Source organism: Salvelinus fontinalis, chromosome 14, assembly GCF_029448725.1.
Source record: "Salvelinus fontinalis isolate EN_2023a chromosome 14, ASM2944872v1, whole genome shotgun sequence".
NCBI lineage: Eukaryota > Metazoa > Chordata > Actinopteri > Salmoniformes > Salmonidae > Salvelinus > Salvelinus fontinalis.
Window position 1 is genome coordinate 39,536,169 of NC_074678.1, and position 19,481 is coordinate 39,555,649.

General features: G+C 40.3%; 1 protein-coding gene across 1 annotated transcript; it reads left to right on the forward strand.

The window, feature by feature from the left end:
• Positions 1 to 3,715: 3,715 nt before the first annotated feature.
• LOC129810811 (retinal homeobox protein Rx1-like) lies at positions 3,716 to 12,157 on the forward strand. Its single transcript, XM_055861720.1, has 3 exons — positions 3,716 to 4,078; positions 7,116 to 7,386; positions 8,644 to 12,157. The coding sequence occupies exons 1-3, from the start codon at positions 3,807 to 3,809 to the stop codon at positions 9,085 to 9,087; spliced, it is 987 nt and encodes a 328-aa protein (XP_055717695.1). The 5' UTR covers positions 3,716 to 3,806; the 3' UTR covers positions 9,088 to 12,157.
• The last annotated feature ends 7,324 nt before the right edge of the window (positions 12,158 to 19,481 follow it).

Sequence of the window (19,481 nt, forward strand, 5' to 3'; positions counted from 1 at the left end):
TGCCACTCACCTCTCCAAGCCCAGGCAAGGTTTCAGAGTGGCCAACTGGTGCAAATACTCTCTTAAAACAACAGCATCCTCCCAATACCTCCATAGACACAGGAACATGTTTATGTGACATTAAGTTATAGATGGGCCAATATGAATTATGTTACTAAATAATCTAATTGTTTTTGTTTCATGTATTTTGTAACCTTTTTAGTCATATGCTAATCTTAATTTTGATTCCTTATGCATTATCACCGTGGTTTATTAAAAATAAACCACAGAAAATTGATTCAAATAGCGTCATGTGACAAAATTCAATTCATTGTTTCTATGTGTCATAGTGATTTAGTACATGTGGATTGACCATGGTATGATCATGTAATGAACACTTGCAACAATTAGTCCAAGCCAATTGACACAATTCGGGTTAAATCCTTAATGAGCTGTTAAACAGGTCTGAGATCACTCCTCTTGAATTGATCTGGTCACTAATTGTTTATTCTCTTTATTGGACATATTATGTCCGCTAGCCATCATACATTTTGTAGCTACAGGTTGTAAACATGTTACTTCATGTTAATTATGCCTCATTACATAGGTGTGTTATAGATGTGTATAATTGGACGTTTTACAAGTTCAGTATGACCACATTCAGTGTATTAATGTAATACATCCAGTGTATTTATGTAATACATCCAGTGTATTATTTGGAAACATTATTTGTTACATGACTATTTGTTAATTGAGGTACATTTTCATTTCATTGTTTTAACCTCTCTCCAAGTTAGGCATATTTATTAGCACTGTGTCCCCTGGCTGTGAATTTTGATTCTAAGTGTTAATTGCATTTAATTGCATTAGTTTTCCCCCATGTTTAACTCCCCTCATTAGTGATGGGTCATTGCTTGATTTTCTACTTGCAATACTAATTGCCTCAAGAAGTAAAAGCTCCATGCTGATGACTGTCATTTGCTTTTCTGTTTTTCTATTGCAAACAAACAAACTGATTTGAAATACATATTGCTAATTATATTACCTGCCACTTTTCATGTTGCATAAATACATTTGAAATAAGTTGTAGCTGGATATTTACTTTGACTTCTGATTTAAGTTTAATATTATTATTTTTTTAATCTATAATACGTTAAATTAATATTTACTTAATATTATTTAAATCATAAGCTTTTCAAAATGTTAAAAAAAATGTGTCAACATAAATTCAGGTCTTCACGATGTTCTCCATTCTCATGCACCATGTGGAACTTGTCCCTACCAGAGTTTTTATGTAGTCTTTCTCTGGAATAATGAGGGGATTAGTGAAAACTTTCAGTCAGACCTTTGTCTTTAAAACAATAGATTTCTGAAAGAAAGTCTTGTCATGGCTTCATTAGCCCCAGCCTCCTCCTGTGGGGTGAATGTAAGCTACATTTAGTGCAATTACTTGACTAGAAAACAACTGTCAATCATTCTTAAAGGGGAAGGATTCCAATTAATAACCTTTTTAATCCGCTCATTTTATTTCCATTCACCAGCACCAGCACTAGGCTACTCTCTCTCTCTCTGCACTTTGAAAAGACAAACAAAACCACATTAGTTGTCAAGCTTGTTTTGTGCACACACGTTTTGTTGTGTTTTTCAGCGTATTATTGTTTTTGAAGAAAGGCTAGAGAGGATGCAAGGTAAAATAGACGGGGATTGAGATTTGCGCGGCTTTGGTGTGCAGCAGCCGGACAAGGGGCGTGAACTACCTCAGTAGTTGAAGTGAAGTGTTGGAGGAAACAGGTGGAATATTGACAGTTCAACTTCATGCGCTCAGCACGTCATTTCTTCAAAGGTAGGTTCAAACCACTATTACTATTTTTTGTGACATTTAGGCAACTATAAAACAAAGGTTAACGTTTTATTAGTCTAACATAATGTGTCTATATGACATTTAAATCTGAGGAGATGGACACTGAAAGTGACAATGTTGTTAGTAATGGAAACCATTGTTGTTTCCCACAAAGTATAGAATTACAGTATCAGTTAAATATAAAATACAAAGACTCTGCATTTTAAGGACTATGCATGGTACAATGTATATTTTAATACAATAATGATATGCCTAGTGCTTAAACATGTGCTCTTGAATATCATTCAACTAAATTATATTGAAAATAATAGAATACAATGCAACAGAGTACAATACAATACAACTATGCAAATGTGTAATATGTAGGTGATAATTAAAATTTGTTAATTTCACATTTGGTCCTTTTAAGTTTATGTATACTTATTCAGTAAAGAGTTTCTTACCTCTACTGTATAAAGCTATGTATTACAATTTCATGGTTAATATTTTATAAATTCATGTTAACCAAGATTTTTCTCCAAAGCAAAGTTTTTTTCTGTCAAATTTAACTTTTGCCCTAAACTTCAAGCTGTGGGCCTGTCTGTCATTATAAACGTGTTAAATATAGCTATGTAAATAAGTTATTTCAGAAAGCAATTTATCAACTTGTCTTTGATTAACAACAATATCAACAAGGCAGGTCCTACAGGCCCTAGTTTTGTCGCACCTGGACTACTGCCCAGTCATGTGGTCAGGTGCCACAAAGAGGGACTTGGGGAAATTACAACTGGCCCAGAACAGGGCAGCACGGCTGGCCCTTAAATGTACACATAGATCTAACATTAATAATATGCATGTCAATCTCTCATGGCTCAAAGTAGAGTAAAGATTGACCTCATCACTACTTGTTTTTGTAAGAAGTATTGACATGTTGAATGCACCAAGATGTCTGTTTAAACTACTATCACACAGCTCGGACACCCATGCATACCCCAAAAGACATGCCACCAGAGGTCTCTTCACAGTCCCCAAGTCCAGAACAGACTTTGGGAGGCACACAGTACTACATAGAGCCATAACTATATGGAACTCTATTCCACATCAAGTAACTCACGCAAGCAGTAAAATCAGATAAAACAAAACTGATAAAAATACACCTTATGGAACAGCAAACACCCACATACAAACTCACATACCATACACACTCTACACACACGCACACCTGTATTGTGTATTGTAGTGGCTTGAGGGCACACTTAATGGATTGTGAAATCTGTTTTAAAATGTATTTTATTGTTTAACATTTTTATTATAATGTATTATGCATACATTTTTGCTGGCCCCAGGAAGTAGCTGCTGCCTTGGTGATCCATAATAAATACAAATACAGATTGATTTTATGTTAATGCTGTATAATATACTAAAGTCTATCACATAAATCACGTCTATCAATTTCATTGCACTCAATGTGCTTGGTAATGAGTTTATGCAATAGAATAAAGAGGCTGTCTTTTATCATCCGCTTTCGATTAATTAAATAATTATATCATGGCTCATTAAAAGATAAACCTCAGTGACAGATCCATGTTCTGATAGACAACACATATACCATAAAACCCTTTAACTATTGCTGTATAGCACTTTGTGACATCGGCTGACGTAAAAAGGGCTTCAGAAATAAATTTGACTGATTGATTTAGCCCCCCAAAATGTTTGATGATATTTTGCTGATATTGAATAGATTATGTTAATACAATTATTGATTGTATGTTATAGTAGTACTAGTAGTATATGAGAGTGTTTGTTTGAGAATTTTGATGTGGCACTACTAAATGGCAAAGACTCAAGACTGGCTTCTGATCATGTGATGACTGTGACTTTGTTTTGCAGGTCTCTTTAAAACTCATCCTTGGACCTGTTCCTTCACAAAGCCGAGCCAAGTCTACTTTTCCTTGCTAAAGGATAGAGAGAGCGTCCAAACGTTCAAATGCATTTATCACTGGATACCATGAGCATGGTGGACGACAGCTGCCTCTCGCCCAGTAACTTCCATGAGATGGTGAAAGGAGGGGGGGCGGCGATGGGGGGCCGCGTCCACAGCATTGATGTCATCCTGGGCTTCAGCAAAGACCAGGACCCCCTGCTCAGCCCATCTGGGGGCCCAGGGCCCCACAAAGTGGGCGTGGATGGCCTGGGGGACCCTGGGAAGCAGGACCCAGCACACCCCTACGGGCACCTCTCAGAGCAGCAGTCCTACCATGGTGAGTCTCTTAGGTGTGAGATAAACACTCCACTGGGCATACTGTAAATCACTGTTCTGATTCTGGGGCATTTATGGCCAGCCCACTCTCTACATGTACAGTATATGTTTAAGGCCAAAACACATTAAGACACATCGACTAGCACTTCGCTGGTGTTCATAAGTTATCAATCAAGCCCTCTCACTTCAAACTTTGCTGCATTTGATAGGAACATGCTGCATGTAGGAAGCAGCTAGAGCAGGATGAGGTCAAGGAGACAGATGATTGACTGTATTAAATGTATTGTATTGATTACCAAGGGGGACATTTTATTGTCACAGTCATACAATAAGACACATTACAGACTTAAAGTGCGGCATTAAAACACACACAATCACATGCAATCTAGATGGCAAGGGAAGACACCAAACAAATACATGATAATGTGTATTTTTCATATAATTCTCATTTTCATACCAACATTGAATTAAGTGGACCACAAAGTGTGTCTGAGGATCCTGTCTATGATGCCTGAACTTGCACACTTCCCTTTGTCTTTTAGTGATGTAATGATTAGCGGCTTTACTTAAGTCATTAAGACTTGATTATTTCCATTGCATCAATGCGTTGAGGCGACGATGACCTCAATGGCTGCATTGGTTGTAGCTTTGCAGAGAGTCCGGGTCGTTTCTGAACAGCTCACAGAATGAAATAGAACATTATATTGTATCTCTATGGGGGGCAGTAGATGACATGTGTCTGTACCTTGTAAATACTGTGAAATCATGCTGAGATTGAGAGATAAATCACAAAACAAGACGGTGAGGGGGTTTCATCCCAAATCCCACCCCCTTGTGGAATTCCCCTAATCTTCTCTTGGACACAGATGAGATTTTACAGTGGTGCAGTTTCATTTCATTAACGTTTCATCTCTGCATAAAATGTGATGTTTTTTAATCTATGGTAGTTTTTACATTCTGGGTACTATCTATGGGGTCATAAAAACAAAAGGTTTAGTGAAACACGTAGCACAAACCAGCATTTGATGACTCGTGAAATTACCAGGTAATTGGAAGTGTCTTATGACAGTGTTGGTTATTATAAAATATGATCATAAGCACTGTTCAACCAGTGCAACAGCAATGGCTAAATTATTGTTTGTTTCCACTTAATATTCAGCACTAATTTACATGTCCTTAACACATAACTGACTTGTTAGTCATCCCTGTTCCATCTGAATGGGCATTTTGTACTACATCGCATCACTTTGTCCCCTCCACATTGAGGTTTTCTGCTGGACTGTAAACATGACGAAGTCTTTAGACGGGCGGTTCCGACAGGCCGACAGGCAGGGAGCTGGTCAGTGAACCCAGCCTGACCCCTCCATTGTGCCACTATGGGCATTGTCGTAGGCTGTTAATGAGAGATAGATCAATGGACCCCAAAATCCTCCTAGCTGCCCCTGTCTGGGAATTGAAGGTTTTGCTTGGCTTTCTGTCCTGACTCTATCAAGCACTGGTTTGATATGAAGATCCATTTAGCAAGGTTTGGGTTTGTTAGTTCCTACTCGTCATGGGTTTGAACTGGGTTGGGCTAGCCATATTTAGTTTGGTGATTGTGCAAGAAAGTTTCTTTCATCAAGTTTTTGCTAAGCACTGTAAAGTAATGGTATTCATAGTTGGGGTCGCGACCTGGTCGCCAAAATTTAAATAATAAAAAATATATATATAATTTAACAAAGAGTACAGATTATTGTATGAGACGATATACAAACGTTTTTCAGAAAAATAATTAGAAGAAAAAACATGAAATAATATGAAAATGTAATGAATTGAAGGTTATTTGTTGATGTAAAAATCGAAATGTACAGGTTTTTAAGATTGTGTTTGGTTGGGGTGAGGTCTCGAGAAATTATTGGGAAAAAAAATAAATTCTGAAATTCGGAAAAGTTTGAATACCACTGCTGTAAAGTGAAACACCCAAAGAGTCCCTATCCCTCCATGTGCTATACAGTTATGTGGTCAATAGGAACTGGTCATGAATATCACCCACAATACCAACCCAAACTGACAATCTATTACTTTTATGTGTGGGACAAATTACAGAATTGACACGAGAGTAATGTTACCATTATGAAGTAATATTTTAAATGTGTCAGTAAAGGCTGTCCCAATAAAGTGTCCCAATTGATAATGTGTTTACCAACAATTAATTATACCGTACAGGACTAGTGCACAGATCACTGCTATAATGGCAGATGCGTAGACAACTGATCTGATGGTCATCTTTGTGCCCAATATAATTTGATTACCCTTTGGATAATTCTAATTCAACAGCCACGTTGACAGCGTTTTATGGCTTTACCTTGTAATGTTTACAGTATTTTCCTGATTATGGAACTGATACAAATGAAGGTCCTACGTAGATTAGAGGTAAGAATACATGGAAGCTATCAGAGGAATTAACAGGCTGCATCTGTTTCCCTCTGAGGATTAGTGGAAACCTGCAGTGAAAGCCTTAGCAAATCAGCGCCGTGTATGCTGCTCATGTATGCTGCTCATGTATGCTGCTCATGTATGCTGTTCATGTATGCTGCTCATGTATGCTTCGTTACAAGGCAGAAGTACAAGCTACATGTCTTTAGTTTGCATGCGTAGAGTAAGACACAACTTCAGCTTTATTTGGCCTACAGTAGCCTATTGTTGCAGGTGTCAAATGTGTGCGTCCCGGGACGTTTTCAGAACAAACACCTTTCTTCACTGTCTTTTCCCTCTTTTCCCATTTCAATGATTTTTCATTCACATTGGCCTTTTAATTGTGAAGAATCCCTGTCTAGCTAAGACAGACATGTTGATTAGACATAACATATGGCACATGACATAGGAGAGCCTAAAACCAACATTTGTCTAACAAGCTAATGATACTTAACTACGTAAAGCTTTAGAAAGAACGACTTACCTTTGCAAAGAAAGCCAAAGAAGCTTGTTTGGTTAAATCAAAAGGAGTCAAAGTCACTTTGTTGATGGATTCATCTAATGTGAATCTCTTCTCTCTCTCGCTATGGGCTCTACAGATTCAGGACTGTACTCGGACAAGTGTGATGGGGAAATTAGTGATCTGAGGAAGAGTGTGGATAGCAATGGAGGGAAAAGTCCGGAGCCCTGCGAGGAAGAGCAACCCAAGAAGAAGCACCGACGCAACCGCACCACCTTCACCACGTACCAGCTGCACGAGCTGGAGCGGGCCTTCGAGAAGTCTCACTACCCCGACGTGTACAGCCGTGAGGAGCTGGCTATGAAGGTTAACCTGCCTGAAGTCAGAGTTCAGGTAGGTTTGTCCAACACCACTTTTACTGGTACTGTGCTGTGCTCTGGTCAACTCCTCTGACTTTCTTGCCAATCATTGTGACTAGGAGTGGACTCAAATTCTAACATCTCTGATCAGGTGCGACCTTGATCCAATGTGAATTCAGCCCCCAGGTAAATTGATTGAAGCTGAATATCAATCATCAATCAAATATATTTATAAAGCCCTTTTTACATCAGCAGGTGAATTAAATGGTTAAAGGGCTTATGTTTCCTAATGAAAAACCTCAGTGGGTCAGAAATACCTTCTCCAAATATTTAGATGATAATGGTGAGTGACAATAGGACATCTTTACTGTTGGGCAGATTTCTAGATCCTCAGGAGCTTCAAGGTCACACACAGCAGGCGTTACACTATAAATACAGACAAGTAACAAAGCAAGCTGTGTCCTGCCCACACGAGCTCAGGTCTCTGGTTGTCTGAGGGCAGACATAAGAAGGCTATCTTAGCAGGGCATAGTGCAGAAAAAAGGGCAAGATCTTATAGCAGAATCTAAGGGCAAAGTCTTAAAGCACGGCAAAATGACACAGTAGCTATGGATGAAGGTCGAAATGATTAAGAATGGTCAGTACAGTTAAAATACTCTGTACTGTAAATACAACTATAGCTGTTGTTCACGAAGCCCCCAGGGCAATTGATTGGAGTGCATTACAATTGGCAAATTGCTTATTTTACCAATCCAACAAAATGTAGAAATCCAAAATACTAACCATTCAAGAATACCATCGCTCAATTTGTTGATGATTATTTATTTAGATGGTTTACTTGAATAGAGACGGTTGCAGTTAAAACATTGATATTATGGACTTTACCTGCTGAGGGATGACGTTTTACTGTAGGGCTTGAACATGCTCCACATCAGCAGATTATGCCCAGAGGTGCTCTGAGACTCCAGTAGGTACCAAACTTTAAATTAAGACAAGTGTCACTGTCCAAACCTTGCTGACAATGGCTCAGGTCCCAGGTTCTCTAGGGACATCCCAAAAAGTGTGCAAGCCAGCAGTGCAAAGGGGGCTAAGTCTTAGAGCAGGTCAAAACACGGACAACACTGAAGGTCTCGGAACAATTCAATTCAATGATTCGTCATTTATGAGGATACTAAGAAACCAAAATAGGTAGCTTGATAAAGCACTATTCTAAACCCATTTGGTACCAATTGGAATGATCTGTGCTGTAAATACTCTGGACTATAAATCCAAACCCTCTGCCTTCCTCTAGGTGTGGTTCCAGAACCGCAGAGCCAAATGGAGGCGCCAGGAGAAGATGGATGCCAGCACCATGAAGCTGCATGACTCGCCCATGCTCTCCTTCAACCGGCCACCCATGCACAGCAACATGGGGCCCATGAGCAACGCCCTCCCCCTGGACCCCTGGCTGACCTCCCCTCTGTCCAACGCCACCCCAGTCCACAGCATCCCGGGTTTCATGGGCCCAGGACAGGGCCTGCAGGGTGGCTACCCCAGCCACAGCTTCCTTAACAGCCCTCCACCCATGGGCCAGGGGATGCAGTCCATGGCACCACCCCCATACCAGTGTTCCGGTCCCTTCACCGACAAATACCCAATGGAGGATGTGGACCAGAGGAGCTCCAGCATCGCCGCACTGAGAATGAAAGCCAAGGAACACATCCAGTCCATGGACAAAACCTGGCAGCCCATGTGATGGTCTGAGGAGGGCTATTGAAACTGATGATTGGGGTTTTGGGCCATGATAATGGCTTTTTTCACACAACAGGATTGCAGTGATGGCACCAACAAATGCTCAGTTACCACTGTTGGTATTTCTAAGATTTCCAACACCAGTGACATTTCTACCCTTTGTCAGCACTAGAATGGTTCTTGGTCTCTTTTTTGATTTCCGTACTAGTGATGTGAAGGATTGGAAGTTGATGCATATTTTGTGTGCCACTATTCAGAAAGGTTTTTAATCTGGATCCTATGACACAGAATGTCAAGAAAGGCCTCGCAAAGGTAACTACACAAACATCAATTTTCCAAAAGGACTGCAAAGACTGCTCCAATTAACAAGGTTATGATAGAATACTTTTTTTAATGAACTTTTATGAAGCAACTGGAACAAGGATTCCACTGGACACTAATTGCCCTTGATGGCAACTTTTAGATTTTTATCCTTATCTAATAGTTTGGATTTCATAAAAAAGGCAACAAATACTTCCTTCTCAGTAATTCTGTAAAAATGCAAACACTGTACACTCTAGTCAGGTTTTAGGCCAGGCCTAACTGTGGCGTTAGCTAAAGAGCTATAACCATTCTTGCTTGTAACAAAGCACAATGCAATGTCTCTATAGCTCAGACCACAACTTGTCCAGCCACTGAGCCACTTGACACAGAAAATCCCAAAGAGTATTGGGTATTTTAAGTTTGTAATGCAGATCACTCAGCCTGTCCATGTGTTCACTTTGTTACTCAATAGTCTTTTATTTTTTGCAAGATGATTAGTTTTAATGTTTTTGTTATTTGCTGTTAACCATGAATCTAATAATAAGTATACACCAACTCATGTCCCCTCCAAATCCTTTCATAAAAGACATTCTGCAGAGTGCTCACACACGGTCACATTTAACTCTGCAAATTAAGGTTTGTGTATTTTCCTAATTAATCCAATTGTCTAATTTATCATGAATTTTACAGGTCAATTAACCAGTAATTCTCTCAGTATTTGTGAATGGCCATGCCATGTCTCCCATAATAGTAGTTGAAGGTTGCGGCAGTATGAATCACTATGTCTATGACCCTGAAACACAGAATCATTCATCCAGTTATGATGGTCAAGTTATTTCAACACCTGGAGAAAAAGGATACCAGAGCCACCTCGGATGAAGGGGAAACACTACATTTCTGTCTGTCTTAACTGCAGTTATAGTGGAGAGCCTCTGTCCACACCGTGGGTTGTGGGGTCATGGTTGAGATATCCTGGCTCAGGCTAGAGGGAGCTTTCAGCTGGGGATGCATAAAACAATCTGTCATGCTATTTAATTTGAGAAGACATGAACACCTTCTAACACCCAATTAACATCTATGAAAGTGATTTACTCCTAGTCTTCATTGACTTGATGAAGATTGATGGTTGCCCTGAGGCTAACTTCAGACTGCAAACACACATGTCAATATACACACTATAGACTGCACACACACTGATATCAACACCTTCTTTCACGATAGTGCTGGTAGGCCAAACAATGTAAGGCTTTTCTTTCTTGAGAATTGTTCTTGAGGAGTGCTACATATTAAAAGCCAATCTCTAAATTTGATGGCACCCTCAGTGTGTGACATCTTGATTCTCTGAGGAAGCAATATCTGTTTTAGTAATTTTTTGGAGAGCTGCTCAACATGTTTGGGTCAGTGATCTATGGCGTAAGCCTCCTACAGTGAGAAGGGAAGCCAGGAGACCTCCCTCTCACACGGAAGGGGTGGGAATAGGACAGGGGGACAGAGCGAAAGAGGCCACTGAAGTAACCTTTTTTTTGCCTCAGTGGCTGTTGGAGAAGAAAACGTGTTGGCAGCTTGGCCTTCCGTCACTGTGTGTACGTGCAGAGCAGCAGAAGGAGAACGGTCTGATGTGTCACCCTACATAGTTTCCTCTTTGTTCGGCACAATTGATCCAAGCCATCTTCTTTGTCTAAAGTCCGAGGGGGAAAACGGTCACAGACTGCACTAAATAGGCCTCTGTAGCGAGACCCCGGGAATGAGAAAGGAGCATGAATTGTCTATTCTGGCATATGTCGAAGAGATACTACATGGGGTGTACGGGTCCATTGTGGCATTGATGTTTTGATAATGACTATATGCATATTTCATATGGTTTATGTATGGTAAAAAAGACAATCTTCAACCACGTTGTTAAATGATAACGTGTCATATCAAGGGCTACATAGGATTAAACATTTCTGATGTAAAATAATTTAGCATTTTGATTTCGACAATACTTTTACCAGGTAAATATTATTGCAATGTGCGAGGGGTAACATTTAATTACTATTATTTCAGTGATAGTGTGTAGACTATCCCAATATGGAGGAAAGAAATTCCATTACACAAAAGTGGAAATGTTGTAGCATTTGTTTTGAAAGGAAACTCAAAATGTCTCTGCTGCTGGACATATGATTAGTTCAGAGTAACAGAGTAGAACTGTTTAAAAAAGTTGCCACAGAATTGTCAGTTCATTCAACTTACTGTTTGACTGGAGTTTACAAAGTATTAGTACTGTGTTACTGCAGATATAAATCTGTTTCTTTGTCATAGACAGTAAAATCCCCATTGGTCAATACACAAAGTAATATTCAGTTGTTTTACGGGATTGGATTCTATGCTCACCTCTCACGCTCAACATTGCTGATTTGCTAATTATGCCATATTAAATGGGCTGTTCTTTTTTTTCTAATTGACTTGCAGTTGTCTAGTTTTGATGTTATCAGTGCATACTCTTTAGCTGTTAACTCTAGTCAGGTATTTTCAGGACCATAGAAACAGGGTTGGTTTGAACATTGAACAATATGTTTAGAAATGTTTGTTCCTCATGTGATACTGGGACCAAGATTAAGCCAAAGTTTAGATATAAAAAATATTTAAAAATGCACTAGAAACTTGGGAAGTTTATTTTAGGTTTATATCTGAAAATATACAGGACACTTTTTATATCCCCATGTAGACATCCTATTTGTTACATGTTCTAGTTCTGTTACTGTTTACTTTTATTTTGTCTGAAATGTTGATGTCCATGTTCTAGAAAACTTTAATATCTACTTAAAAAATAAACAAATATAGTTTGATAGAATTGTTGTCTTCTGTCTCCTTTATCCTATCTACTCTATAAATCCACTGACTGTGAATATCTATCTACTGTAAATCTCTGAATATAAATGGATGGCTATAAGACGGTATCTGAAGTATAGTATTAGGCCTACTGAAGTATATTATTAGGCCTACTGTAGTATGTGAGGGATAGAGATAGGATCTGACACAGTGAAGAAGTAGCCTCTCTTCGTCCCAGCCCCTCCTCTCCTCTCCCCTGGTCCCTGGCTGGTGGCATGGTGCCAGCCCGTTAGGAAGATGAGGCTCCAATCAATCAGGCTCCCAGGGGGGGGGCCCCGGCCACAGGGCCCGCTGCTCGCTAATTGCCCCTGGGCTCTGCCGCTGCAGCACATGTTCACAGTGGGCTGTACCTGCCGCGCTTGCCTCTCCAGCATGTGAATCACACTCCCGGACAGATGGGAACCCGGGAGGACCTCTCACCAGGGGCCATCTGGGGCCAAAACGTGAACAGTGAACACAACAGTGTGGGGAATGTAAAAACAAAAACATGATTTTAATCTGAATATTCTTTTTGGATTTGTGTGTGTTTGTAACTACCTGGTGTTTTTTTTGTGGAGGTCATTTAATGACAGATTATAAACTAAACTGTGTTGGTGAAAATGTTTTGGCAGACAAACAATTAAGCAATCACACTTTGACCTTCATAATATAGTTTCTCTCACCAATAAAGAACAGCTCACTGCACACGTGCAGCTATATTGTTATTGGAGATCCAATCTAAACAGTGTTCTCCCAGAGCCAAACAAACAGCACTCTGTGTGGATTGCCATGGGAGGACATTGACATCCTAATCATGAGGGGGTAGGTGGGTGGGTGGGGACAAGAGAGAGGGAGTGTAAGCAATAGAGAGACACACACAGACACAAAATGTTAGTGTGGAAGCGAGAGAGAGAGAGAGCGAGAGCAGGGTGGGAGTAGTGAGGGTGGGATGGCTGCTCATCAGGGTTAATGATGTAGAAAATCCCCCAATTAGAGCCTTTTCCTGCGGGCCAGGATGAGTTCAGAGCAAGGTCCTCTGACAGCTCAGGGATTAGTGCCTGGGCCAGGCCGGGCCTGAGCAGACACTGACTGCTGGACATCTTGGCCGGGGCCGGGGTAGGCATGCGTTGCGCTGGAGTGAGTGGCACAAAGAAAAGCATGGGAAAAGAGCAGCAGATCAACATAGAAGCTTTTGTTGGGCTCGCTGTGCGAAATCCAACCATCTCCTCCAATTCCGTTCTCATTCTGAATCAGGGCCAACACAGTGGATTTACAGTGTGTTTGTGATTTATAGTCAGCATGCTATGTTGTCGACACACGGTGTTGGGAATGCTTCTCTAATTGACCCACAGCAACCCATGAAAACATTGTTTTCATTCTTATTGTTGGCGACAAAACATTTATGAGTTAATGGGTTCTTGATAATAGTCTAGTGTAGTCATCAATGTATAGTATCTTATATATTGACATCGGAAATCCAAAAATGTCTCTCAAAATTATTCTGTCTTTTTCCCAGGATACGGTTTTCTCCAGTCTGCAATATTGATGGTGAATTCTACATTGAATCAGTACATAAAAAAAATCCTCAAACATCTGGATTGCTTAAAAAACAAACATCTTGTCCACATGCTTCGCAATGAACAATGAATAAAAAAGATGTCACGAATGCTTAGAGTCCTACATCTATCAAGACACACTAACCTGAGATTAATCCTTGACCCTAGTCCCAGTCAGCTGCTAAGAAGATTGAAGCTGAGCATCCCACTGTATTCTCATGCTAGAGTACACAGTGTAATAATTTTCACCTCCCTTTATCAGGGAAGGGGTTTCATTTGTCAGTGAATAAGCAAAGAAATGGAACCGTAGTCCAATAAGCAGAGACAATGAAAGGATGGCTAGAGATTATTTGTTTAATATGTTAAAGGTCCAATCATATGTTAAAGGTCCATTGCAGCCATTTGTATCTCAATATCAAATCATTTTTGGGTAACAATTAAGTACCTTACTGTGAATGTATTTTATTTAAATTGTCAACAACAACATAAAATGCTTCTTAGCAAATGTCAATTTCTCAAGCAAGAATTTTGCTCGGGCTGTCAGGGAGTGGTCCGAGTGGGGTGGGGAAAACTGAAAATTAGCTGCTATTGGCAGAGAGGTTTGGAACGCTCTTTCTTATTGGTCTATTAACTAATTTAACACCTGGTGATGTAACCATGGAAGGCCAAAACTCCATTCCACTAAAACAGGTTGAAATTTCAGGCCGTCTTTTCAAACAGCTTTTACACTAAAAGGGCATTTTCATAATTTTCAAAATTTCACAGTATTATTTCAACCTCATTGTGTGGAAATATATATTAAACACAGGAACATCACATTTTTAACTGCACTGGGCCTTTAACAGAGAGGTACAGTATAACAAAGTTTTTTTGTGTGTTTTGGTTCCCCTCTCCCTAGTTTTCTCCATCTCTTATGCTCTGTAAACACAAAACAAAACATTTCTTTGAAAGGTCAGAGCTACTGCAATGAAATAAAGATGGGAAACCCGAAGGTGGCTGACCGGCAAGATTAGTAGAGCGCAAAAAATAAAAATGGCTTACTCCATGAATCACTCACTCAATTGTCAATTAATACAATAAGTTTGTAAGTAGCAACAACAAAGTCTCTAACGACTAATTAATTGCATAATCTAGTATTTTGTTCCCTATTCCGGTGCCTCTAAAGGGGCCGGGCTGGAGTTAACAGGCTGATTGGAAGGACGCGTTCCTCAGTGGGGATAGTAAGGGAAAGGAGCGGAATTAATTGGGTTTGATTAAGAGAGCCTTTCAATGGGACACAGCTTTTTCGCATGACATAATTGGAGGTCAGTGAGAAAGGGGGGTGTGAGTGGAGGATTTGTAGGCTGGCGCCAGTGTTTGGTGTTCTCCCCCCTCACACTTGTAGAGAAATATGGTGTGTGTCTCGTGTTGTAAACCTCCATAGGCTCAATCGCCAGAAAAAACACATTGGGATAGCGTGTCCGAGAGCCTGCTATGCATTCAGTGCACAGGAGGCTGCTGAGGGGAGGACGACTCATAATAATTGCTGGAACGGAGTGAATGGAAGGATATCAAACACATGGAAGCAATGTATACATATATACACACACACACACACAGTTAAAGTCGGAAGTTTACATACACCTTAGTCAAATACATTTAAACTCAGTTTTTCACAATTCCTGACATTTAATCCTACTAAATATTCCCTGTCTTAGGTCAGTTTGGATCACCACTTTATTTTAAGAATGTGAAATGTCAGAATAATAGTAGAGAGAATGATTTATTTCAGCTTTCATTTCTTTCATCACATTCCCAGGGGGTCAGCAGTTTACATACACTCAATTCATATTTGGTAGCATTGCCTTTAAATTGTTTAACTTGGGTCAAACATTTCGGGTAGCCTTCCACAAGCTTCCCACAATAAGTTGGGTGAATTTTGGCCCATTCCTCCTGACAGAGCTGGTGTATCTGAGTCAGGTGTGTAGGCCTCCTTGCTCGCACATGGTTTTTCAGTTCTGCCCACAAATTTCCTATGGGATTGAGGTCAGGGCTTTGTGATGACCACTCCAATACCTTGACTTTGTTGTCCTTAAGCCATTTTGCCACAACTTTTGAAGTATGCTTGGGGTCATTGTCCATTTGGAAGACCCATTTGCGACCAAGCTTTAACTTCCTGACTGATGTCTTGAGATGTTGCTTCAATATATCCATATAATTTTCCTTCCTCGTTGTGCCATCTATTTTGTGAAGTGCACCAGTCCCTCCTGCAGCGAAGCACCTCCACAACATGATGCTGCCACCCCCGTGCTTCACGGTTGGGATGGTGTTCTTTGACTTGCAAGCCTCCCCCTTTTTCCTCCAAACATAACAATGGTCATTATGGCCAAACAGTTTTGTTTCATCAGACCAGAGGACACTTCTCCAAAAAGTATGATCTTTGTCCCCATGTGCAGTTGCAAACCGTAGTCTGGCTTTTTTATGGCGGTTTTGGAGCAGTGGCTTCTTCCTTGCTGAGCGGCCTTTCAGGTTATGTCGATATAGGACTCGCTTTACTGTGGATATAGATACTTTGTACCTGTTTCCTCCAGCATCTTCACAAGGTTCTTTGCTGTTGTTCTGGGATTGATTTGCACTTTTCGCACCAAAGTACATTCATTTCTAGGAGACAGAACGCGTCTCCTTCCTGAGCGGTATGACGGCTGTGTGGTCCCATGGTGTTTATACTTGCGTACTATTGTTTGTACAGATGAACGTGGTACCTTCAGGCGTTTGGAAATTGCTCCCAAGGATGAACCTGATTTGTGGTCATCTACAATTTTTTTTAATGAGGTCTTGGCTGATTTCTTTTGATTTTCCCATGATGTCAAGCAAAGAGGCACTGAGTTTGAAGGTAGGCCTTGAAATACATCCACAGGTACACCTCCAATTGACTCAATTAGCCTAACAGAAGCTTTTAAAGCCATGACATCACTTTCTGGAATTTTCCAAGCTGTTTAAAGGCACAGTCAACTTAGTGTATGTAAACTTCTGGCAAACTGGAATTGTGATACAGTGAATTATAAGTGAAATAATCTGTCTAAACAGTTGTTGGAAAAATTACTTGTGTCATGCACAAAGTAGATGTCCTAACCGACTTGCCAAAACTATAGTTTGTTAACAAGAAATTTGTGGAATGGTTGAAGAATGAGTTTTAATGACTCCAACCTAAGTGTATGTAAACCTCCGACTTCAACTGTATATACACACACACACACACACACACACACACACACACACACACACACACACACATATACATATATATATATATATATATATATTTACCCCCAAAATATGGGGGATTGGAAATGATGCAGACAATTACATTGACGGTAGCCTCAATCTATCTGCAATATTAAAGCTGATCTACCCCCTAAAATAAAAACTGTGTTTGAGGAGTTCAATACCATTCCATTTATTCCATTCCAGCCATTACTATGAGGGCGGCAGGTAGTCTAAAAGTCGCTCGTTCGAATCCCGAGCCGACAAGGTGAAACATCTGTCGATGTGCCCTTGAGCAAGGCACTTAACCCTAATTGCTCCGTTGATAATGGCAGACCCTGGCTGTGACCCTACTGTCCAAGGGTCTTTCAGGGGGAGTTGGGATATGCAAAAAAACAACATTTCCAATTCACACATGTGTATAATACATACTTGTACATGTGTGAAATAGGACAAATACAAGCACCCACACAATTATTATTATGATGAGCCTGTCCTCCCCAATTAAGGTGCCACCAACCTCCTGTGATTCAGTGTGAGATTATTGTGACTTCTGTTCTGCTACTTTAAAACCATTATTATAGTGCGTGGACAACACCCTCGATAATCCCAGATCGTTAATAATGTAGATGACGTACACACACGTAAACAACACTTTGCGTGGACATGTCAGACACACACCGCCATGCAGGAGCTGTTAGGGGAGACACACCTGGTATAATCAGTCTGCTCATTGTGTTTGTATAATCTTGTTACACTATAATCTATCACGGGGTAGGAGCGAGACAAGCCATCACTACAGTAAATCCAAAAATATAATCCACATGCATTGTCCTCACGTCACATAACTAGATTACCAAAGACCTTATCCTAAATCTGTGCATTTTCCACTTGAATGATAACATTTGTGAACTATGGCAATTGGCAAGGGTACTTGCTCTGGCCCCAAAAGACTCCTAACGCCACCTATCGTTGGCATTTGGAAAACGCATCTCCTACATTCAACTAATTTCCTGAGATTCCCAATATCAATGTATGGCCTACAACCAGTCAATACAGACACAAATGTGCTTACTGTACATTTCTGAAATTGCTTATTCCAGTTACTAATAAGCATGAACCCATTAAGGAAATGACTGTACAAACTTAAATCCCCTTGGATTTCTGAGGAATTGAAACATTTTATGGTTGTGTGGGATGAGGCAAAAGTTATGGCAAATAAGTTTGGCAGCACAACTGATTGGAACACATACTGCAAATTGAGAAATAATTTGACTTAACTGAATAAAAAGAAGAAACTGTACTATGAAACAAAAATATAGGATATAAAGAATGACAGTAAAAAGCTTTGGAGCACCTTAAATGAAATTTTGGGAAAAAAGACAAACTCAGCTCCATCATTCATTGAATCACATGGCTCATTCATCACAAAAGCCACTGATATTGCCAACTACCTTAATAATTTTTTCATTTGCAAGATTAGCAAACTTAGGCATGACATGCCAGCAACAAACACTGACACTACACATCCAAGTATATCTGACCAATTTTAATGTAGAATTCCGTAAAGTGTGGAAGAGGTGAAAAAAATTATGACAATCGACTGGGGTCTGACAACTTGGATGGAAAATTACTGAGGAAAATAGTGGACGATATTTCCACTCATATTTGCCATATTTTCAATTAAAGCCGACTAGAAAGTGTGAGCCCCCAGGCTTGGAGGGAAGCAAAAGTCTTTCCGCTACCTAAGAATAGTAAAATCCCCTTTACTGGCTCAAATAGCTGAACAATCAACCTGTTACCAACCCTTAGCTAACTTTTGGAAAAAATTGTGTTTGACCAGATACAATGCTATTTTACAGTAAACAAATTGACAAAAGATTTTCAGCACGCTTATAGGGTCATTTGGGGCGGCCAGTAGCCTAGTGTTTAGGTTGCAAGATCGAATCCTCGAGCTGACATTCAACAAGCACAGCACATACACAAATGACAGATTCTGTTTCTGACCGTTTGAGCAGACACATGCACATTTGTGGCCTGCTGGAGGTCATTTTGCAGGGCGCTGGCAGTGCACCTCCTTGCACAAAGGCGGAGGTAGCGGTCCTGCTGCTGGGTTGTTGCCCTCCTACGGCCTCCTCCACGTCTCCTGATGTACTGGCCTGTCTCCTGGTAGCGCCTCCATGCTCTGGACACTACGCTGACAAACACAGCAAACCTTTTTGCCACAGCTCGCATTGATGTGCCATCCTGGATGAACTGCACTACCTGAGCCACTTGTGTGGGTTGTAGACTCCGTCTCATGCTACCACTAGAGTGAGAGCACCGCCAGCATTCAAAAGTGACCAAAACATCAGCCAGGAAGCATACGAACTGAGAAGTGGTCTGTGGTCACCACCTGCAGAATCACTCCTTTTTTGGGGGTGTCTTGCTAATTGCCTATAATTTC